This window comes from Gobius niger, assembly GCF_951799975.1.
Source record: "Gobius niger genome assembly, contig: SCAFFOLD_83, whole genome shotgun sequence".
Lineage (NCBI taxonomy): Eukaryota > Metazoa > Chordata > Actinopteri > Gobiiformes > Gobiidae > Gobius > Gobius niger.
The window spans coordinates 107,987-131,364 of NW_027639327.1; the positions used below are offsets into that span (position 1 = coordinate 107,987).

The window sequence follows — 23,378 nt, forward strand, 5'->3', positions numbered from 1 at the left end:
CCACAGAATCACATGTACATTTACCACCAGCAGTAAAGCAGCTGTTACTGTATCTGCCAGAGGGGGGGGCAGAGAGGGGGGGGGGGGAGAACACGCTGAAGCAGAGGAAGAACATGAACATTATGGAGAACACCGAGGAAAAGTAACTAAGGGGTTACTGGACTGATGTAAGTGAGGTCAGAGGTCAATGGCCTGATCCCGGACCAGACTCCATTACAATAGTCCAGTATGAGGTTTCTGTTATCGAGTCCTGAAGTGAGAGGTGTGAGATGTTCCTGAGGTGAAGGAAGGCTGACTTTGTTACTGAGCGTCTCTGTGCTTCAAAGAGAAGACGACATGAACCTGCCGGAGCCACAACCATGAGCTCTGTGATGTTTGCAGACACATCTCTTCATCATGGTTATCCAGGAAGTCCCACATACTATTATATACAAACTAAAGATAATCTCAGCGTGACTTCTTCTTCTTCTCCTTCTTCTTCTTCTCCTTCTTCTCAGTTGTTGTGGAGTAAAACCCACAGGTCTTTCCAGGTCAATAAAACATTTGTCAAAGTAAAGGCTGAAAAACAAAGCTCTGAGACTAAACAGGAGCAAACACGAGACGTTCCTGCACAAATAAACAGAGTCTGGAGGAGAGTGTTTGGACCAGGCCTCTGTGTGGGTTTAGCCCTGATGCCCTCCCTCTCTCTGACTGTATCTGTGTTTAGCCCTGATGCCCTCCCTCTCTCTGACTGTATGAGGCGCTCTTAGATTGGGGTAAAGCTGAGCGGTGTTTAAACACTGCCAGACCCGGAGTCAGGGCCCGGTTTGGCCCCCGGCTCTGAAATATAATAACATGTATATCCATACGTCCCGTCCTGGAGGCGCTTATGTAACGGCTGCAGATGTGAAGCAGATGTGGAGGCGCTGACATCATCCCCCCCCCCCCCCCCTGTCAGGAGAGTCTGGGCTCTTTTATCCATAAATACTAAGCTTTAAACACGTACAGTAAGATGGTCATTAAAGTGACTGGATTCAGATTTCCACTTCCTGGTTGGACACTGACAGGAAGTGACATAGATAGAGGCTGACCATTTAAAGTGACATAGTTAGAGGCTGACCATCTAAACTGTTGCCGTGCCGACCGTCTTATATTACTGTGAAATGAACTTTATCTCTCGATGTCCTGAAGGTGTGACTCCCCGTGTGACCCGGTGTTAACGAGGCCGGAGCAGCTGGACAAGATCTGACCTTATGAACCAGGTGAGGAACGTCCTCAATGAGGTCGAACGAGGAGAAGCTCCTTCTCCTGCTTCAGCTCCAGCTTCAGCTTCAGCTCCAGCTCCTGCTCCTTGTTCTCCAGGAGAAGAAGTTCAGAAGTGTTTGCAGAGACAGATTAGACTCATTACGACGAGCAGAGGATCCTAAAACACACTTTAGTCTGGGACGAAGAGAGAGGATCTGCTGTGGTGGAGGAGAAGTAGTAGTATTTGCAGTATAAGTAGTATAAGTAGTGATGGGAGTCTCAGTAGTAGTAGTATTTGCAGTAGTAGTATAAGTAGTGATGGGAGTCTCAGTAGTAGTAGTATTTGCAGTAGTAGTAGTAGTATTTGCAGTAGTAGTATAAGTAGTGATGGGAGTCTCAGTAGTAGTAGTATTTGCAGTAGTAGTATAAGTATAAGTAGTGATGGGAGTCTCAGTAGTAGTAGTATTTGCAGTAGTAGTATAAGTATAAGTAGCGATGGGAGTCTCAGTAGTAGTAGTATTTGCAGTAGTAGTATAAGTATAAGTAGTGATGGGAGTCTCAGTAGTAGTAGTAGTATTTGCAGTAGTAGTATAAGTAGTAGTAGTGATGGGAGTCTCAGTAGTAGTAGTAGTAGTAGTAGAAGTATAAGTAGTGATGGGAGTCTCAGTAGTAGTAGTAGTAGTAGTATTTGCAGTAGAAGTATAAGTAGTGATGGGAGTCTCAGTAGTAGTAGTATTTGCAGTATAAGTAGTAGTAGTGATGGGAGTCTCAGTAGTAGTAGTAGTAGTAGTATTTGCAGTAGAAGTATAAGTAGTGATGGGAGTCTCAGTAGTAGTAGTATTTGCAGTATAAGTAGTAGTAGTGATGGGAGTCTCAGTAGTAGAAGTATTTGCAGTATAAGTAGTGATGGGAGTCTCAGTAGTAAATCTGAAAAGCATGGACTTCCTGCAGAAACATGACATAATGAAGACTGAGAGCAGAGTCTGTTCATCATCAGAGGCTCCGGGTCTGAGGAGCAGAACATCTGGGAAAGAACATCTGGCACGGAGCCAAGAACACGCTGCAATGAAACACAGGCCGACCTGAAACACGACCTGCAGGAGGAAGGACTGAGGACTTCAGCTTTTATGGAACGTCTCCTCTGTCTTTACCTCTGATGATGAGAACATTTACCACACACGTGGACTGAAGATCTGAGGAGGACATGAGGGAGGACACACACCTCCACATTATTATAAAGATCTGAGAACATGAGGACATGAGGAGCAGAGGAACATGAGGGAGGACACACACCTCCACATTATCATTATAAAGATCTGAGGACATGAGGACACACACCTCCACATTATCATTACTTATCCCATGGTCTGTGTGAATACTGGACTCTGATTGGCTGGTGCATTATTTTGGTGTAACCGCACACGTAGTCCGGTAGTTAAATCACTGGGATGTCACTCCGCTGTGGCGTCGCCATAGCAACGCCTGACACAGCTGAGTCAGATAAAGGCGTAATTAGTGACTGACAGGAACGTATGAGATGGATTTAGTGTTTGCTAAATGTTTGTAGAGGAGAGTGAGCAGCTAGGTTAGCTACTGTTAATAACATATGAGCTTTACATTTCTATTGGAAACGGTTAAGGCTATTCATCATTTTCAGGCGTACATAAAATGATCCTGCATTGAAGCATCTTTGTCTGGATTAGTAAAGTCAAACGTAAAAGGTAAATAACTCCTGCCCACGAGTGCCGCATATCGGTGTTTCCTTCCAGGGAAAAGTGTTTCCGGGTTAGTCCTGTTGTGTTGTGATTCTGTGCTGATGTTGTGTCGTTGAGCCTGACTGAGATCCTCGTAATAGCTGCGGAGAATGACTCGCTCTGAGACCAGCCTTCAGTGACCGGCTAATAACCCACACAAAGGGTTCCGGTCTCTGCTTCAGGCCTGGACTCTGAGAGGGTCCTGGTCTCTGCTTCAGGCCTGGACTCTGAGAGGGTCCTGGTCTTGGCCCTGGTTCTGGTTTGAATCAGAAGCAGCTGCAGCTCCTAAAATACAAACAAATGTAATTGAATTTCACGCCGCGGTTCCTGTGGCTCTTCTTACATAACTCACTCTCCTCTCATTCCCACGACTCCAAACATCTCCCAGTGTTTCAGAAAGTCTGCTTTCCTTTTTGCATTTTTTCCCTTTCCCACAAAACCAGTAACAGAACCCCAGGAAGTGCTGACATGATGGCACTAAACCAGCTCCTTCTGCGGGGCCTGTTTGATTTGGTGAAACCTGGGGCTGAGCTCTTCGGTCCTGGGTCGGTGGAGACGTGTCGGGTGGATTTCAGCTCCATCTGGACCCGAGTTTAGAGAAAAATGAAGAGGATATGTGTGGAAAGCGCCGGAGACACGTGTTCCTCTGGAGTCACCTGCACCTCCTCATCATGCCTGCACCTCCTCATCACGCCTGCTCCTCCTCATCCTTCATCACGTCAGACCTGGATCCACACAGAACAAACCGTCACAGCTCATTTCACTTGAACTCTGTCGGAAAACGCCGTAAATGTCCAGGCCACGAAAGGCTTTCATTTCATCTTCAATGAGAAAAATGTCCCAAAACTGCTCATATTCAGAGAAAAGAAAATGTGTCTTGATTTACAAGTGTTTGGACTCGTCTTACAGAGCAGGAAAAACATGAAAGCCGCACTTCTGGTTTTAGAAAAGCACTGCTTGTTGTTCCATGTGATAGAAAAATAAGGTGTGAAAGTTCAGTGATATAAAGCTTCTTCCATAATCTCTCACTTCAAAGACACCTCCACACAGAAGAAGGGAAGTCAGAGTCAAATAAAAAATCATATTGTGTGGAGCTGCTTCCCAGTTTACTTCCAATTTTAAGTTATTTATGATGCGTATATTAGAGGATTTTTAGAATGGACACTTATTTCTGATGAACATCTTTGTGTGAAACAGACTCCTGCTGAGTAAAGAGCTAAATCCTGATACTAACTTTAAATAGTATTTAAATTCACCCATTATGTTAAAAATACATTAATAGTATTGATTATGAAAGGTATTCTAGTTCGTATACATCACTCACCACATTATACAATAAATATTAAGTAAGTATTATATGACAAGGCCAATTCGTGTCTCTTCCCAGTGTTTACCTTAGCGCTAGCCATATTAGCATGATTAGCCGTTAGCGTCGTTAGCTTCCTCTGCGACGTCATTCTTCACCGAACGTCGCCCTGACGCGTTTCAAATCCACCACAGTCGCTTCGGTGGCTCCTCTTCTCATGTTCCAACACATCCAGCGTGACTTTCACCTCACAGTGTCATGTTTCACGCGTTTACCTTGACCTTGTCACCGTTAGCTTGATTAGCCTTTAGCGTTAGCGTCGTTAGCTTCGCGCTTCGACACTTTTCTTCACCAAACGCGGCCGTGAAGCGTCTGAATCCATCGGAATCGTTTCTTGGGCCCTGTGTGTGGCCCTACGTGATATTTACGGACTATTTCCCCCAAACTGAAGCCCTTTGGAACATGCTAACAGGCAGTGTGGGTTTCTGTCACTAACCAGAAGGATTCATTCATTTTTAAAGCGACACTGCGGAACATTAGGGCAGCATTAAAAACATGAGACGCGTTTCTACAAAAGGAATATTTATTATTTTCTTAATAAATCCAATACAAAAACACTTCTGTACACACCCTTATTTCCACAGATCTGTTCGATAATACGTCACGGACAGAGAAAAATGCCCTTTAATATTATTACATTTCTGATATTTATACAAAACAGCATTTGTGCAAAGTGCAGAAAGACTGGAGCGGCTCCGTGTAAACAGTCCTGACGTTACAGAGAAGTGTCCGGCTCCAGATCAGACAAAACTACGGGTTTGAGGCGAGACGCTGCAGAGGAAACATCTCAGAGGCAAAACAAGCTCCAACATGGCCGTGCTCCGGTTCGGGATCCACGTGGAGCAGGAAAGGCTGTGACGCTGTCGTCCAAATATGGTCATTTCCTGCAGCTCATCTTCTCACATTCATGAATCCACAGCAGAAGTTTCACATTGTCTCGTTGCACCTGCAGCGTCTCGCCAGAAACAGTCAAAAAGCACCAAAGTTCTTCCTGAAATAAAGAAAATCACGACCAAAAAACAGCAGAAAAACGTCAGCGTCAGGGCCATGAGGTTTTAGTTCATGAGCAGCTCCTCCTCCTCCTCCTCAGAGCAGCTCCTCCTCAGAGCAGCTCCTCCTCAGAGCAGCTCCTCCTCCTCCTCAGAGCAGCTCCTCCTCAGAGCAGCTCCTCCTCAGAGCAGCTCCTCCTCCTCCTCCTCCTCCTCCTCAGAGCAGCTCCTCCTCCCCCTCAGAGCAGCTCCTCCTCAGAGCAGCTCCTCCTCAGAGCAGCTCCCCCTCAGAGCAGCTCCTCCTCAGAGCAGCTCCTCCTCAGAGCAGCTCCTCCTCAGAGCAGCTCCTCCTCCTCCTCAGAGCAGCTCCTCCTCCTCCTCAGAGCAGCTCCTCCTCCTCCTCAGAGCAGCTCCTTCCCTGAAAAGACCTTCAGTTTCCGCTCGTCCATCACCACTTCCCCGGGATGGGCGCGCCGCACTCGTACCAGGACACGTAGTTGACGTGAGAGCGCCCCCCGATGGAGCCGAAGTGAACGGGCTCCTGTCGCACGGCCCTGTAGAAGCCTGGGGAGAGAGAGAGGGAGGGGTCAGTCGCACCTCAGGGGGATATAAGCAAATATACAATATCGAGTTTAAGAATCTCTTTTTCAGGGGAGTCCTGGCCCTAGAGGGGAACCTACTGTACATGTTTTGAGTGGTCGCAGAGGAACCCTACACAGACACAGGGAGAACCTCCACAGAAAAGCCCCGTCCAGGTGAAGACTGGCCGTAAAGACTTGTGTTGGAGTGAACTGTGTCCCTCAGCTCTAACCCGAGCAGATCTGGACGTGTTCCTGAAGCCAGGCTCCAGCTGGCTTTTATTGTGAAGGGCCGGCTTTGATCTTCTGGACTTCAGATCATCAGAAACGTTTATCCGTCTCGTGAGCCGAGAACTCCAGCGCCGCACGTGTTTGGAAGCGTTTTCCAAAATAAAAGCCCCATGTGGCTCTTATTGTGGAGCTTTAATCTGGACAAAGTTCACAGGTTTGTTCCTCGTTCACAGTGGTTATGTAACGCTGAGGTCCAGATGTTTCCCTCAGGAGGAAACGTGTCTCAGGCTCCAGGCGTAAAGGAGAGCGTGAGGGCATCTGACGTACCTGAGCGCTCCCTCAGGCTCTCGGGGCGGAGCCGCCGTCCCGTCCGTCCGTCCAGGAACGAGTCGACGAACTGACAGTGGTCCTCCCCGAAGCCGGACTGGTCCCCCACGTTGAAGAACCTCCCTGGAAACACAAAGGTTTTAAACACAGAACATCTCCACATCTGTGACATGTTCCCTCAGTTCTTCTCATCTTCTCCCCCAGATCATCCTCACTTTTCCCTCAGTTTCCCAGACTGTGAATCTGTCAGACAGTAGTTTCTCCTCTTGTACATGTTTTATCTGCTGAAGTCTCACCGTGCAGCGAGTCTCCGAGGTAGATCTTGTATCTCAGCGAGTTGCAGAGCTGCACGCCCACGAACTTCCTGTACCACGTCCTCTTCACAAACTGGCGCCCCCTGCAGTCGGAGAAGGAGTCTGCGGCGAACGGGAACTCCGTCCAGATCGCGGCTTTGCCTGAATCAAAACAAACTAAAGGTCAGGAACAAAAACAGCGAGGAGCTTCATGAACGTGAGGAGCTTCATGAGCGTGAGGAGCTTCATGAGCGTGAGGAGCTTCATGAGCGTGAGGAGCTTCATGAGCGTGAGGAGCTTCATGAGCGTGAGGAGCTTGATGAACGTGAGGAGCTTCATGAGCGTGAGGAGGAGCTTCACCTGAGAGGTTCTCACTGACCCGAGGATCCGCTGTAAAACAAACAGAAACATGAGGATCACGTGTCTCTGTGGTTTCCTTCACGTGTGAGGCGTGTCTGACCTGACTCTGTGCTGAACTCCACGGGCTCAGACTCCGGCCCAGAACCCGCCTCGTTCTTCGGCTTCACTTTGAACTCGTAACTGCAACACAAACACGGTTCAGACCAGGCTCTGACCCGGCTCCGTAGACCTCATGCACCCCGGGCTTGGACCCTGACCTGGACTGGGGCCGCAGGTTTTCCACGGCCGTGTGAGTCTGGTTGGTGGTGAGCACTGAGACCTTCTCCCCGTCGGGACCCTTGGCCGTGGAGATCACCTCGTACTCTGTGAACAGGACAGGTTCAGCTGAATAAAGGTCAGAGGTCACATGTCTGTCGTTACCTGTGGTGTCGTTGGTTTTGCTCCAGTCCAAAATGACGAATGACGGACAGCCCTCCACGGTTACCACGGTGACGTTAGAGGGCGGGGCCGCGGGGGGAGACGAGGCCTGTGATTGGCCGCGCTCCTCGTCACTGTCGTCGGGCGGAAAATAGTTCAGAGACGACGTGATGGAGCAGGGTTCATCTACGGCTTTGCCCGTCTGGTAAACCACGTGTGGAGCTGGAATAATAATAATATTAACATTATTATTATTAATATTATAACGTCTGGTAAACCACGTGAGGAGCTGGAATAATAATACTATTACTATCATTATTAATATTATTACTATTATTATTGTTATAATTATTATTAATATTATTAATATTATTAGTATTAATATTATAACGTCTGGTAAACCACGTGAGGAGCTGGAATAACAATATTAATATTATTATTACTAATATTATTAATATTAATATGAATATTCCCCGCTGAAGCAGATCCACAGTGGGTGTTTTTACCGGTGAAGCGCTTCTTGCCCTGGGCGTCCAGGTCGTTGTTGGGCAGAGCCTGGAACAGCTCAGACTCCTCCCAGGACGGGTGCCTGGGGGCGGGGCTGGAGGTCAGAGGGTCGCGGGGGCCGGAGCGCCGCGGGGCAGATGTGGTCGTAGTGCTTGTAGTAGTGGCAGTAGTAGTAGTTGCAGTAGTAGTAGTAGTACTTGCAGTAGTAGTAGAAGTAGCAGGTTTGGTCGGTTTGGGCTTGAGTTTGAAAAGCCGGAGCCGATCACCGTCTTTCAGATTTTGAATTGTGTCTGAAACAAAAAGAAGAAACTTTACTTGATCTTCTCCTGCTGCTTGTGTTGGATCTGCTGAAGGTTCTGGAGGTTCTGGAGGTTCTGGTTCCTCTGGAGGAGACTCAGAGGTTCTGAAAGGCTCACCCATGTCTGAGTCCGGCTTCAGCACCAGGTTCTGCCTCTTGTTCAGAGCGATGGACGGACGAGCCCCAGAGCCTGATGGGAAACACACACGAGTCAGTTCTAAAGCGCGTTGACCTCACGGTTCCTGAAGCTCCGCCTCCAACGACCTCGACACCAGCGAAACATCAGCGTCTCCAGACATGAGTGTGAGGCCCGAGGGCACAGAGGCAGCTCTTACCCAGGGCCGTCCTGAGGTTCAGCAGAGACACGTCAGGTCGAGTCCGGTTGTGCAGCGCTGGAACAAACGAGGTTCAACATGAGGTTCAACACGAGGTTTAACACGAGGTTCAACATGAGGTTCAACATGAGGTTCAACACGAGGTTCAACATGAGGTTCAACACGAGGTTTAACACGAGGTTCAACATGAGGTTCAACACGAGGTTTAACACGAGGTTCAACATGAGGTTCAACATGAGGTTCAACACGAGGTTTAACACGAGGTTCAACATGAGGTTCAACACGAGGTTCAACACGAGGTTCAACATGAGGTTCAACACGAGGTTTAACATGAGGTTTAACATGAGGTTCAACACGAGGTTTAACATGAGGTTTAACATGAGGTTCAACATGAGGCGAAGGGAAACTGACCTGGACGAGGCGGGAACAGCGATCGGCCCATCGGCTTCTGCAGAGACACATATAACCTGTTTAACCTGTTCAGCTTTACCCAAATCTTAAAGAGGGGTATTCTGCAAAATGGACTTTTCCAGCTTTCCATCCTGTTATTCTGTCACTCCCTCATTAAAAACATGGCTGAAGTGTTGCCTTGGCACATTCACGTATTTCTGAGTAATCTGTAAAAACTCTGATGGCGGCCATTTTAGGGATAGGTTTGCCTGAGTCCTCCTAGGAACGCCCCCACCTCCTGGAGACGCCTCCGAGCTTTGGTCACCAGCCGAGTAACCAACCACTGCTCCTCAGCAGAACCCCCTCCCCACTGATGCCACAGACAGCGTGTGGAGGGGGCGTGTCTAAAGGCTCAGAGGTTCTTAAAGAGACAGAGGCCTATTTCAAGACATTCACTACAGCCATTTTGAGAGAGACATTTTATACAAGGCAGTTATTCTAATTTACTGCATTTACAGACCAACAGAAGGTTTGTCATCATTGTAGTGGTGCTGGTGCTGTGGGACTGACAAAAGCAGAACACCCCCTCTTTAAAGCAGAACACCCCCTCTTTAAAGCAGAACACCCCCTCTTTAAAGCAGAACACCCCCTCTTTAAAGCAGAACACCCCCTCTTTAAAGCAGAACACCCCCTCTTTAAAGCAGAACACGCCCTCTTTAAAGCAGAACACGCCCTCTTTAAAGCAGAACACCCCCTCTTTAAAGCAGAACACCCCCTCTTTAAAGCAGAACACGCCCTCTTTAAAGCAGAACACGCCCTCTTTAAAGCAGAACACCCCCTCTTTAAAGCAGAACACCCCCTCTTTAAAGCAGAACACCCCCTCTTTAAAGCAGAACACCCCCTCTTTAAAGCAGAACACCCCCTCTTTAAAGCAGAACACCCCCTCTTTAAAGCAGAACACGCCCTCTTTAAAGCAGAACACGCCCTCTTTAAAGCAGAACACCCCCTCTTTAAAGCAGAACACGCCCTCTTTAAAGCAGAACACGCCCTCTTTAAAGCAGAACACCCCCTCTTTAAAGCAGAACACCCCCTCTTTAAAGCAGAACACCCCCTCTTTAAAGCAGAACACCCCCTCTTTAACACGTACAGGGTCTGGGTTCAGGTGAGCGTGAGGAGGTGAAGATGATCTACAGTAAAGTGTGGATGAAGAGTTCGTACCAGAGCTCGTCCCAGAGGGTTCCTCAGCTTGAAGGTCTTCAGAGGAGCTTTATCTGAAAGAGACAGAGGTTAAACATCTCGTCTCGTTCCTCTTGTTGATCCTCTCTGACTCTGACTCACAGTTGATGTTGGTGCTGTGATAAACCGGTTTGCTCCAGTCTCCGCTGAAAGCACACGGTGTAAACATTAGCATAATAAACATTAATAATATTAATAACGTGTTAAAGCCGTACTGCCGGTTGTCGTGGCGATTGGCTCGGACGCTGAACTCGTAAACCGAGTCCGGGCTCAGGTCGGACAAAACCGTGTCGCTGGTCGGACACCACTCGTACTGCCACCTGCTGGAGCGCTCCCGCCAGCGCACCGTGTAGAACCTGCAGAGAGGCGGAGCTTAGACGGAGGCGGAGCTTAGACAGACAGAGGCGGAGCTTAGACGGACAGAGCCGGAGCTTAGACGGACAGAGGCGGAGCTTAGACAGAGGCGGAGCTTAGACGGACAGAGGCGGAGCTTAGACAGACCGAGGCGGAGCTTAGACAGACAGAGGCTGAGCTTAGACAGAGGCGGAGCTTAGACGGACAGAGGCGGAGCTTAGACAGACCGAGGCGGAGCTTAGACAGACAGAGCCGGAGCTTAGACAGAGGCGGAGCTTAGACAGACAGAGGCGGAGCTTAGACAGAGGCGGAGCTTAGACAGACAGAGGCGGAGCTTAGACCGACCGAGGCGGAGCTTAGACAGACAGAGGCTGAGCTTAGACAGAGGCGGAGCTTAGACAGAGGCGGAGCTTAGACAGACAGAGGCGGAGCTTAGACAGAGGCGGAGCTTAGACAGACAGAGGCGGAGCTTAGACCGACCGACGCGGAGCTTAGACAGACAGAGGCTGAGCTTAGACAGAGGCGGAGCTTAGACAGAGGCGGAGCTTAGACAGACAGAGGCGGAGCTTAGACAGAGGCGGAGCTTAGACAGACAGAGGCGGAGCTTAGACCGACCGACGCGGAGCTTAGACAGACAGAGGCTGAGCTTAGACAGAGGCGGAGCTTAGACAGACAGAGGCTGAGCTTAGACAGAGGCGGAGCTTAGACAGACAGAGGCGGAGCTTAGACCGACCGAGGCGGAGCTTAGACAGACAGAGGCGGAGCTTAGACACTGCAGACAGAGGCGGAGCTTAGACACTGCAGACAGAGGCGGAGCTTAGACAGACAGAGGCGGAGCTTATACAGACAGAGGCGGAGCTTAGACACTCAGAGACACCAGAAGAAGAAGAGAGCGCTCTGATCCTCTCGTACCCGTCCTGCAGGCAGTGTCCCAGGATGTCCCCCAGGGGGGTGTGGGGGTGAGGGGCCCAGGACAGCAGCGCCGCTGTGGGGCTGACGGGACGAACCACCAGCTTCAGGGCGGAGTCCAGGTCCACTTTACCTGGAGGAGGAGGGGGAGGAGCTTAAAGATGAAGATACTACGACTGGAACACATCAGCCCAGACGCCTGCGTTTAGTAAACATTTACAGGTTTACTCTTCATCATTTAGCAGCAACAGGAGTAATAGTAATAGTATTAGTAATAGTAATAGTATTAGTAATAGTATTAGTATTTACCAGTGCAGTGCGGGTGCAGCTCTGTCTCTGGAACAGGTTGAACTGACAGCAGGTATTTAGGCTCCGCCTCTGAAAGCACAGACATGTTTATGATAAAGCAACCCGGTCCAGACGCCTGCTCCTCCTTTATGTTAAAGTAACCCGGTCCAGACGCCTGCTCCTCCTTTATGTTAAAGTAACCCGGTCCAGACGCCTGCTCCTCCAGTGTTCATGTTAAAGTAACCCGGTCCAGACGCCTCCAGTGTTTATGTTGAAGTAACCCGGTCCGGACGCCTGCTCCTCCTTTATGTTAAAGTAACCAGGTCCAGACGCCTGCTCCTCCTTTATGTTAAAGTAACCCGGTCCAGACGCCTGCTCCTCCTTTATGTTAAAGTAACCCGGTCCAGACGCCTGCTCCTCCTTTATGTTAAAGTAACCCGGTCCGGACGCCTGCTCCTCCTGTGTTTATGTTAAAGTAACCCGGTCCAGACGCCTGCTCCTCCTGTGTTTATGTTAAAGTAACCCGGTCCAGACGCCTGCTCCTCCTGTGTTTATGTTAAAGTAACCCGGTCCAGACGCCTGCTCCTCCAGTGTTTATGTTAAAGTAACCCGGTCCAGACGCCTCCAGTGTTTATGTTAAAGTAACCCGGTCCAGACGCCTGCTCCTCCTTTATGTTAAAGTAACCCGGTCCGGACGCCTGCTCCTCCTTTATGTTAAAGTAACCCGGTCCAGACGCCTCCTCCTCCTTTATGTTAAAGTAACCCGGTCCAGACGCCTCCTCCTCCTTTATGTTAAAGTAACCCGGTCCAGACGCCTGCTCCTCCAGTGTTTATGTTAAAGTAACCCGGTCCAGACGCCTGCTCCTCCTTTATGTTAAAGTAACCCGGTCCAGACGCCTGCTCCTCCTTTATGTTAAAGTAACCCGGTCCAGACGCCTGCTCCTCCTTTATGTTAAAGTAACCCGGTCCAGACGCCTCCTCCTCCTTTATGTTAAAGTAACTCGGTCCAGACGCCTCCTCCTCCTTTATGTTAAAGTAACCCGGTCCAGACGCCTGCTCCTCCTTTATGTTAAAGTAACCCGGTCCGGACGCCTGCTCCTCCTTTATGTTAAAGTAACCCGGTCCAGACGCCTGCTCCTCCTTTATGTTAAAGTAACCCGGTCCAGACGCCTGCTCCTCCTTTATGTTAAAGTAACCCGGTCCAGACGCCTGCTCCTCCTTTATGTTAAAGTAACCCGGTCCAGACGCCTGCTCCTCCAGTGTTTATGTTAAAGTAACCCGGTCCAGACGCCTGCTCCTCCAGTGTTCATGTTAAAGTAACCCGGTCCAGACGCCTGTTCCTCCAGTGTTTATGTTAAAGTAACCCGGTCCGGACGCCTCCAGTGTTTATGTTAAAGTAACCCGGTCCAGACGCCTGCTCCTCCTTTATGTTAAAGTAACCCGGTCCAGACGCCTGCTCCTCCTGTGTTTATGTTAAAGTAACCCGGTCCAGACGCCTGCTCCTCCTGTGTTTATGTTAAAGTAACCCGGTCCAGACGCCTGCTCCTCCTTTATGTTAAAGTAACCCGGTCCGGACGCCTGCTCCTCCTTTATGTTAAAGTAACCCGGTCCAGACGCCTGCTCCTCCTGTGTTTATGTTAAAGTAACCCGGTCCAGACGCCTGCTCCTCCTTTATGTTAAAGTAACCCGGTCCGGACGCCTGCTCCTCCTTTATGTTAAAGTAACCCGGTCCAGACGCCTGCTCCTCCTGTGTTTATGTTAAAGTAACCCGGTCCAGACGCCTGCTCCTCCTGTGTTTATGTTAAAGTAACCCGGTCCAGACGCCTGCTCCTCCTGTGTTTATGTTAAAGTAACCCGGTCCAGACGCCTGCTCCTCCTGTGTTTATGTTAAAGTAACCCGGTCCAGACGCCTGCTCCTCCAGTGTTTATGTTAAAGTAACCCGGTCCAGACGCCTCCAGTGTTTATGTTAAAGTAACCCGGTCCAGACGCCTGCTCCTCCAGTGTTCATGTTAAAGTAACCCGGTCCGGACGCCTGCTCCTCCAGTGTTTATGTTAAAGTAACCCGGTCCGGACGCCTGCTCCTCCTTTATGTTAAAGTAACCCGGTCCAGACGCCTGCTCCTCCTTTATGTTAAAGTAACCCGGTCCAGACGCCTGCTCCTCCTTTATGTTAAAGTAACCCGGTCCAGACGCCTGCTCCTCCAGTGTTTATGTTAAAGTAACCCGGTCCGGACGCCTGCTCCTCCAGTGTTTATGTTAAAGTAACCCGGTCCAGACGCCTGCTCCTCCAGTGTTTATGTTAAAGTAACCCGGTCCGGACGCCTGCTCCTCCTTTATGTTAAAGTAACCCGGTCCAGACGCCTGCTCCTCCTTTATGTTAAAGTAACCCGGTCCAGACGCCTGCTCCTCCAGTGTTTATGTTAAAGTAACCCGGTCTAGACGCCTGCTCCTCCTGTGTTTATGTTAAAGTAACCCGGTCCAGACGCCTGCTCCTCCAGTGTTTATGTTAAAGTAACCCGGTCCAGACGCCTGCTCCTCCTGTGTTTATGTTAAAGTAACCCGGTCCGGACGCCTGCTCCTCCAGTGTTTATGTTAAAGTAACCCGGTCCAGACGCCTGCTCCTCCTTTATGTTAAAGTAACCCGGTCCGGACGCCTGCTCCTCCAGTGTTTATGTTAAAGTAACCCGGTCTAGACGCCTGCTCCTCCTGTGTTTATGTTAAAGTAACCCGGTCCAGACGCCTGCTCCTCCTGTGTTTATGTTAAAGTAACCCGGTCCAAACGCCTGCTCCTCCTTTATGTTAAAGTAACCCGGTCCAGACGCCTGCTCCTCCTTTATGTTAAAGTAACCCGGTCCAGACGCCTGCTCCTCCAGTGTTTATGTTAAAGTAACCCGGTCCAGACGCCTGCTCCTCCTTTATGTTAAAGTAACCCGGTCCAGACGCCTGCTCCTCCTTTATGTTAAAGTAACCCGGTCCAGACGCCTGCTCCTCCAGTGTTTATGTTAAAGTAACCCGGTCCAGACGCCTGCTCCTCCAGTGTTTATGTTAAAGTAACCCGGTCCAGACGCCTCCAGTGTTTATGTTAAAGTAACCCGGTCCAGACGCCTGCTCCTCCTTTATGTTAAAGTAACCCGGTCCAGACGCCTGCTCCTCCAGTGTTTATGTTAAAGTAACCCGGTCCAGACGCCTGCTCCTCCTGTGTTTATGTTAAAGTAACCCGGTCCAGACGCCTCCAGTGTTTATGTTAAAGTAACCCGGTCCAGACGCCTGCTCCTCCTTTATGTTAAAGTAACCCGGTCCAGACGCCTGCTCCTCCTTTATGTTAAAGTAACCCGGTCCAGACGCCTGCACCTCCAGTGTTCATGTTAAAGTAACCCGGTCCGGACGCCTGCTCCTCCTGTGTTTATGTTAAAGTAACCCGGTCCAGACGCCTCCTCCTCCTTTATGTTAAAGTAACCCGGTCCAGACGCCTGCTCCTCCTTTATGTTAAAGTAACCCGGTCCAGACGCCTGCTCCTCCTTTATGTTAAAGTAACCCGGTCCAGACGCCTCCAGTGTTTATGTTAAAGTAACCCGGTCCAGACGCCTGCTCCTCCAGTGTTTATGTTAAAGTAACCCGGTCCAGACGCCTGCTCCTCCAGTGTTTATGTTAAAGTAACCCGGTCCAGACGCCTGCTCCTCCTTTATGTTAAAGTAACCCGGTCCAGACGCCTGCTCCTCCTTTATGTTAAAGTAACCCGGTCCAGACGCCTCCTCCTCCTTTATGTTAAAGTAACTCGGTCCAGACGCCTCCTCCTCCTTTATGTTAAAGTAACCCGGTCCAGACGCCTGCTCCTCCTTTATGTTAAAGTAACCCGGTCCAGACGCCTGCTCCTCCTTTATGTTAAAGTAACCCGGTCCGGACGCCTGCTCCTCCTTTATGTTAAAGTAACTCGGTCCAGACGCCTGCTCCTCCAGTGTTTATGTTAAAGTAACCCGGTCCAGACGCCTGCTCCTCCAGTGTTTATGTTAAAGTAACCCGGTCCAGACGCCTGCTCCTCCTTTATGTTAAAGTAACCCGGTCCAGACGCCTGCTCCTCCAGTGTTTATGTTAAAGTAACCCGGTCCAGACGCCTGCTCCTCCTTTATGTTAAAGTAACCCGGTCCAGACGCCTGCTCCTCCTTTATGTTAAAGTAACCCGGTCCGGACGCCTGCTCCTCCAGTGTTTATGTTAAAGTAACCCGGTCCAGACGCCTGCTCCTCCTGTGTTTATGTTAAAGTAACCCGGTCCAGACGCCTCCTCCTCCTTTATGTTAAAGTAACCCGGTCCAGACGCATGCTCCTCCTTTATGTTAAAGTAACCCGGTCCAGACGCCTGCTCCTCCAGTGTTTATGTTAAAGTAACCCGGTCCAGACGCCTGCTCCTCCTTTATGTTAAAGTAACCCGGTCCAGACGCCTGCTCCTCCTTTATGTTAAAGTAACCCGGTCCAGACGCCTGCTCCTCCAGTGTTTATGTTAAAGTAACCCGGTCCAGACGCCTGCTCCTCCAGTGTTTATGTTAAAGTAACCCGGTCCAGACGCCTGCTCCTCCTTTATGTTAAAGTAACCCGGTCCAGACGCCTGCTCCTCCTTTATGTTAAAGTAACTCGGTCCAGACGCCTGCTCCTCCTGTGTTTATGTTAAAGTAACCCGGTCCAGACGCCTCCTCCTCCTTTATGTTAAAGTAACCCGGTCCAGACGCCTGCTCCTCCAGTGTTTATGTTAAAGTAACCCGGTCCAGACGCCTGCTCCTCCTTTATGTTAAAGTAACCCGGTCCAGACGCCTGCTCCTCCTTTATGTTAAAGTGACCCGGTCCAGACGCCTGCTCCTCCAGTGTTTATGTTAAAGTAACCCGGTCCAGACGCCTGCTCCTCCAGTGTTTATGTTAAAGTAACCCGGTCCAGACGCCTCCTCCTCCTTTATGTTAAAGTAACCCGGTCCAGACGCCTGCTCCTCCAGTGTTTATGTTAAAGTAACCCGGTCCAGACGCCTGCTCCTCCTTTATGTTAAAGTAACCCGGTCCAGACGCCTGCTCCTCCTTTATGTTAAAGTAACCCGGTCCGGACGCCTGCTCCTCCTTTATGTTAAAGTAACCCGGTCCAGACGCCTGCGCCTCCAGTGTTCATGTTAAAGTAACCCGGTCCAGACGCCTGCTCCTCCTTTATGTTAAAGTAACCCGGTCCGGACGCCTGCTCCTCCAGTGTTTATGTTAAAGTAACCCGGTCCAGACGCCTGCTCCTCCTTTATGTTAAAGTAACCCGGTCCAGACGCCTGCTCCTCCAGTGTTCATGTTAAAGTAACCCGGTCCAGACGCCTGCTCCTCCTTTATGTTAAAGTAACCCGGTCCAGACGCCTGCTCCTCCTTTATGTTAAAGTAACCCGGTCCGGACGCCTGCTCCTCCTTTATGTTAAAGTAACCCGGTCCAGACGCCTGCTCCTCCAGTGTTCATGTTAAAGTAACCCGGTCCAGACGCCTGCTCCTCCTTTATGTTAAAGTAACCCGGTCCAGACGCCTGCTCCTCCAGTGTTTATGTTAAAGTAACCCGGTCCAGACGCCTGCTCCTCCAGTGTTTATGTTAAAGTAACCCGGTCCAGACGCCTGCTCCTCCAGTGTTTATGTTAAAGTAACCCGGTCCGGACGCCTCCAGTGTTTATGTTAAAGTAACCCGGTCCAGACGCCTGCTCCTCCTGTGTTTATGTTAAAGTAACCCGGTCCGGACGCCTGCTCCTCCAGTGTTTATGTTAAAGTAACCCGGTCCGGACGCCTGCTCCTCCTTTATGTTAAAGTAACCCGGTCCGGACGCCTGCTCCTCCAGTGTTTATGTTAAAGTAACCCGGTCCAGACGCCTGCTCCTCCAGTGTTTATGTTAAAGTAACCCGGTCCGGACGCCTGCTCCTCCTTTATATTAAAGTAACCCGGTCCAGACGCCTGCTCCTCCTTTATGTTAAAGTAACCCGGTCCGGACGCCTGCTCCTCCAGTGTTTATGTTAAAGTAACCCGGTCCGGACGCCTGCTCCTCCTTTATGTTAAAGTAACCCGGTCCAGACGCCTGCTCCTCCAGTGTTTATGTTAAAGTAACCCGGTCCGGACGCCTGCTCCTCCTTTATATTAAAGTAACCCGGTCCAGACGCCTGCTCCTCCTTTATGTTAAAGTAACCCGGTCCAGACGCCTGCTCCTCCTTTATGTTAAAGTAACCCGGTCCGGACGCCTGCTCCTCCAGTGTTTATGTTAAAGTAACCCGGTCCGGACGCCTGCTCCTCCAGTGTTTATGTTAAAGTAACCCGGTCCAGACGCCTGCTCCTCCAGTGTTTATGTTAAAGTAACCCGGTCCGGACGCCTGCTCCTCCTTTATATTAAAGTAACCCGGTCCAGACGCCTGCTCCTCCTTTATGTTAAAGTAACCCGGTCCGGACGCCTGCTCCTCCAGTGTTTATGTTAAAGTAACCCGGTCCGGACGCCTGCTCCTCCAGTGTTTATGTTAAAGTAACCCGGTCCGGACGCCTGCTCCTCCTTTATATTAAAGTAACCCGGTCCAGACGCCTGCTCCTCCTTTATGTTAAAGTAACCCGGTCCAGACGCCTGCTCCTCCTTTATGTTAAAGTAACCCGGTCCGGACGCCTGCTCCTCCAGTGTTTATGTTAAAGTAACCCGGTCCGGACGCCTGCTCCTCCAGTGTTTATGTTAAAGTAACCCGGTCCAGACGCCTGCTCCTCCAGTGTTTATGTTAAAGTAACCCGGTCCGGACGCCTGCTCCTCCTTTATATTAAAGTAACCCGGTCCGGACGCCTGCTCCTCCTTTATATTAAAGTAACCCGGTCCGGACGCCTGCTCCTCCTTTATGTTAAAGTAACCCGGTCCAGACGCCTGCTCCTCCAGTGTTTATGTTAAAGTAACCCGGTCCAGACGCCTGCTCCTCCAGTGTTTATGTTAAAGTAACCCGGTCCAGACGCCTGCTCCTCCTTTATGTTAAAGTAACCCGGTCCAGACGCCTGCTCCTCCTTTATGTTAAAGTAACCCGGTCCAGACGCCTGCTCCTCCAGTGTTTATGTTAAAGTAACCCGGTCCAGACGCCTGCTCCTCCAGTGTTTATGTTAAAGTAACCCGGTCCAGACGCCTGCTCCTCCTTTATGTTAAAGTAACCCGGTCCAGACGCCTGCTCCTCCTTTATGTTAAAGTAACCCGGTCCAGACGCCTGCTCCTCCAGTGTTTATGTTAAAGTAACCCGTCCCGTTCGTACCGATCTCGGTGATGAAGCTGTGGCCCCCTGCTGGCAGCTGGATGAACTGTGGGGCGCTGGAGCCGCTGCCGTAGCCGACGATGTGGCCCTCGAGACGCACTGGAGCGCCCCCTGCAGGACCGCGCAGGAACTGCAGCACGATGGTGTCAGAGGAGACGTTCACACGCACTCGCAGCTTCACAGGAGCGCCCCCTGCAGGTACACATGAGATAATACATTATAAACAGCCTCACAGGAGCGCCCCCTGCAGGTACACATGAGATAATACATTACAAACAGCTTCACAGGAGCGCCCCCTGCAGGTACACATGAGATAATACATTACAAACAGCCTCACAGGAGCGCCCCCTGCAGGTACACATGAGATAATACATTACAAACAGCTTCACAGGAGCGCCCCCTGCAGGTACATGAGATAATACATTACAAACAGCCTCACAGGAGCGCCCCCTGCAGGTACACATGAGATAATACATTACAAACAGCCTCACAGGAGCGCCCCCTGCAGGTACACATGAGATAATACATTAAAAACAGCCTCACAGGAGCGCCCCCTGCAGGTACATGAGATAATACATTACAAACAGCCTCACAGGAGCGCCCCCTGCTGGAACACATGAGATAATACATTACAAACAGCCTCACAGCAGCTCAGTGCAGAGTCAGACTGAAGAAGCTGCAGCTGAAGTTTAAAGCTGTGAAGCTGAAGCTCTTCTTTGTTCTTGGATCCAGTTTCCTGGCGGAGCCTCTGGGAACATCGTTACTGCAGTTTTTACAGTAATAACTGCAGTAACGATGATGTCATGAAGTTCTTCCACAGACTTGGACTTATGTAACTGAAACCTGAGAACCAAACTCGTGACTCCAGCAGCAGCAACAAGACCTGACTGACACTGAGGCTTTTTCATTCACAAACATCAGACACTTTGGAGAGAAATCTAAAAGCTTAAAGGGGGGGTATTATGCAAAATCGACTTTTTCCAGCTTTCCATCCTGTTATTCTGTCACTCCCTCATTAAAAACATGGCTGAAGTGTTGCCTTGGCACATTCACGTATTTCTGAGTCATCTGTAAAAACTCTGATGGCGGCCATTTTAGGGATAGGTTTGCCTGAGTCCTCCTAGGAACGCCCCCACCTCCTGGAGACGCCTCCGAGCTTTGGTCACCAGCCGAGTAACCAACCACTGCTCCTCAGCAGAACCCCCTCCCCACTGATGCCACAGACAGCGTGTGGAGGGGGCGTGTCTAAAGGCTCAGAGGTTCTTAAAGAGACAGAGGCCTATTTCAAGACATTCACTACAGCCATTTTGAGAGAGACATTTTATACAAGGCAGTTATTCTAATTTACTGCATTTACAGACCAACAGAAGGTTTGTCATCATTGTAGTGAGATATAGACTGGTGCTATGGGGCTGACAAAAGCAGAACACCCCCTCTTTAAAGCAGAACACGCCCTCTTTAAAGCAGAACACCCCCTCTTTAAAGCAGAACACCCCCTCTTTAAAGCAGAACACCCCCTCTTTAAAGCAGAACACGCCCTCTTTAAAGCAGAACACCCCCTCTTTAAAGCAGAACACCCCCTCTTTGAAGCAGAACACCCCCTCTTTAAAGCAGAACACCCCCTCTTTAAAGCAGAACACCCCCTCTTTAAGTGTTTTTATGAAGAGACTAAAGGAACAAGACGTCGTCAGAAACTTTTAGAGGAGGAAAAACATCTGAGCTTCAGTTCATCTGACCTGTGAGACCTGTGGGAGGAACACGTTTGTGAAGAAAAGGAGAGGAACATGAGAATAAAGAAGCCAAAGTACTGCTGCTGTTCACACACACACACACACACACACACACACACACACACACACACACACACACAGACGCACACACACACACAGACGCACACACACACACACACACACACACACACACACACACACACACACACACACACACACACACACACACACACACACACACAGGTTTGTCTTCGTGAGCAGCAGATCTGGGTCGGGACATGTTTAAAACCAGAGTAAATGTTTACTGTGGGCTCTGTGTCTGAGGAGCCCTGGGTTTGACCTGACAGGCTCCACACGGGAACACAGGAGCACAAACACGCCATGAACACGCCATGAACACGGCTCTGCAGAAACATGAACACGCCATGAACACGCCATGAACACGCCATGAACACGCCATGGACACGCCTCTGCAGCAGTGTTAATTTTGACAACATATTTTATTTTAGTTTTAGTCTTTTGACTAAAATGTAAATTAATTTGAGTCGAGATTTAGTCAAAAAAAAAACGTTTCAATTTTAGTCTAGTTTGAGTCGACTAAATGTCAGACTAATTGAGTGGACTTTGCATTGATAATCTTGATTCTAATCATGTTTAATGTTGTTCCTCTGCTTCATGTTTCTGCTCCACATGAACAAAGCTCAGAGCTGATCCTTTAAACATGATCTGAGGCTCTTTCAGACGCTCAATACAAGTTTGGATGATTTTAGTCTCTCCTTTTACTTTTTATTTAGTCTGATTTTAGTCGACTCAAATATCTGGACATTTTAGTCACAGTTTTAGTCTCATGAGAAACTTTTACTTTAGTTTTAGTCCAATTTTAGTCACAAAAATATCACTGACTAAAATTAAGACTAAATATTTTAGTCGACGACATTAACACTGGCTCTGCAGAAACATGAACACGCCATGAACACGCCACGAACACGCCATGAACACGCCATGAACACGCCATGAACACGCCATGAACACGCCATGAACACGGCTCTTCAAACACAGGAAAGACGTTCACTGAGTCAAAGGAAGCTCAGAATGTTTGGTCTTTATGATGAAGCAGAAAAACAGATTTAAAGTCAGGTTAAATCTTCTCATGAACATTTAAGACGAGAAGCTGCAGAAAAAACTCCATCAGGGAAAGTTCAGGACCTAAAACAATCCCTGACCTTCACAAACCTTCAGGAGCTCCTGATCCAACAACAATAATCACAATCAAAGCAGATGAAAATGGTGTTTTTCTGACCTCTGTGGACGAGCTGAGCCTCCGAGACCAAACATCCCGTCAGGAACATCAGAACCAACGCCGCCGCCGTCGTCATGGCGATGACTCCCGGACCGTCCAATCAGAGAGAGGGGAGTCTGACTCACGCCAAAAAACTATAATAACAACAATGATGATGATGATGATGCAGGAAAGAACGAGCTCTAAACGAGTCTGAGGGGAAAGTGTGAAAGAGCCGAGTCCAGAGTCCAGGATCCAGAGTCGAGTCCAGAGTCCAGAGTCCAGAGTCGAGTCCAGAGTCCAGGATCCAGAGTCCAGAGTCCAGAGTCCAGAGTCCAGAGTCCAGAGTCGAGTCCAGGATCCAGAGTCCAGAGTCCAGAGTCCAGGATCCAGAGCTGATCTGACACAAACCACACGAGTCCACAGTCAAATACTCACACACGGGACACGGGACACGCCCACTGGCAGCTCTGAGCCAATCACAGCGCGGGCAGCAAACACAACGTGCGTTCACAGCGTCGAGTCTGGGAAGATTTTACACTTTCCCGAGAACGAGTCGTTACAGCGAAAACAAGAGCTTAACCTGTGAACCCGAGTCTGGCTTTACCCCAATCTGAAAGCTGTGATGACCTGTGCACGTGGTTCCTGTTTTACTACGACTGCAGGAGTCACCATGACGACGCCTCTGATCCTGCAAACGGAGGCGGAGACTTGTTTAATGGAGGCGACTTTAAAACTGTTTCCTCCAGGATTTTATTCACATGAACAAGGAGTCAACCCCCCCTTTTTCTCCCTCCTCTCTCCCCTCACTCCCCCCCCTCGTTGCCGTGGCTCCAGTCTCAGGGCCGTGTCGGTGTTAAACCTTGACAAAGCGGTGAGTCTCTCCCCTCTCTCTCCCCCTCCTCCTCTCTCTCCCTCTCTCTCCCTCCCCCTCCTCCTCTCTCTCCCTCCTCTCCCTCCTCTCTCTCTCTCCCCTCCCTCCCCCTCCTCTCTCTTAAACCTGTGCACATCGGTGAGTCTCCCCTCCCTCCCTCCCTCTCTCCCTCCTCTCTCCCTCCTCTCCCTCCTCTCCCTCCTCTCTCTCTCTCCCCTCCCTCCCCCTCCTCTCTCTTAAACCTTGACAAAGCGGTGAGTCTCCCCTCTCTCCCTCCTCTCTCCCTCCTCTCTCCCTCCTCTCTCCCTCCTCTCCCCCTCCTCTCTCCCTCCTCTCTCCCTCCTCTCCCCTCCTCTCTCCCTCCTCTCTCCCTCCTCTCT

The 23,378-nt window shown here is 49.8% G+C and overlaps 1 protein-coding gene across 1 annotated transcript; it reads right to left on the minus strand.

The window, feature by feature from the left end:
• Nucleotides 1-5,753: 5,753 nt before the first annotated feature.
• Nucleotides 5,754-22,258, minus strand: LOC306982583 (uncharacterized protein). The gene is made up of 18 exons (XM_079583048.1): nt 22,146-22,258; nt 19,116-19,307; nt 11,878-11,946; nt 11,572-11,701; nt 10,521-10,661; nt 10,408-10,451; nt 10,288-10,340; nt 9,091-9,127; nt 8,680-8,736; nt 8,463-8,534; nt 8,046-8,336; nt 7,543-7,761; nt 7,380-7,485; nt 7,223-7,302; nt 7,123-7,152; nt 6,766-6,924; nt 6,470-6,592; nt 5,754-5,897 (listed from the first exon to the last, which is right to left on the minus strand). The coding sequence occupies exons 1-18, from the start codon at nt 22,219-22,221 to the stop codon at nt 5,782-5,784; spliced, it is 1,995 nt and encodes a 664-aa protein (XP_079439174.1). The 5' UTR covers nt 22,222-22,258; the 3' UTR covers nt 5,754-5,781.
• Between the last annotated feature and the right edge of the window lie 1,120 nt (nt 22,259-23,378).

Coding starts and splice junctions, on each gene's coding strand:
- LOC306982583 (XM_079583048.1), bottom strand. CDS start 22,221: ATGACGACGGCGGCGGCGTTGGTTCTGATGTTCCTGACGGGATGTTTG. Junction 8,535..8,679: donor GAACCTCAGGACGGCCCTGG/GTAAGAGCTGCC, acceptor GTTTCCCATCAG/GCTCTGGGGCTCGTCCGTCC. Junction 7,762..8,045: donor GGGCAAGAAGCGCTTCACCG/GTAAAAACACCC, acceptor TTATTATTCCAG/CTCCACACGTGGTTTACCAG.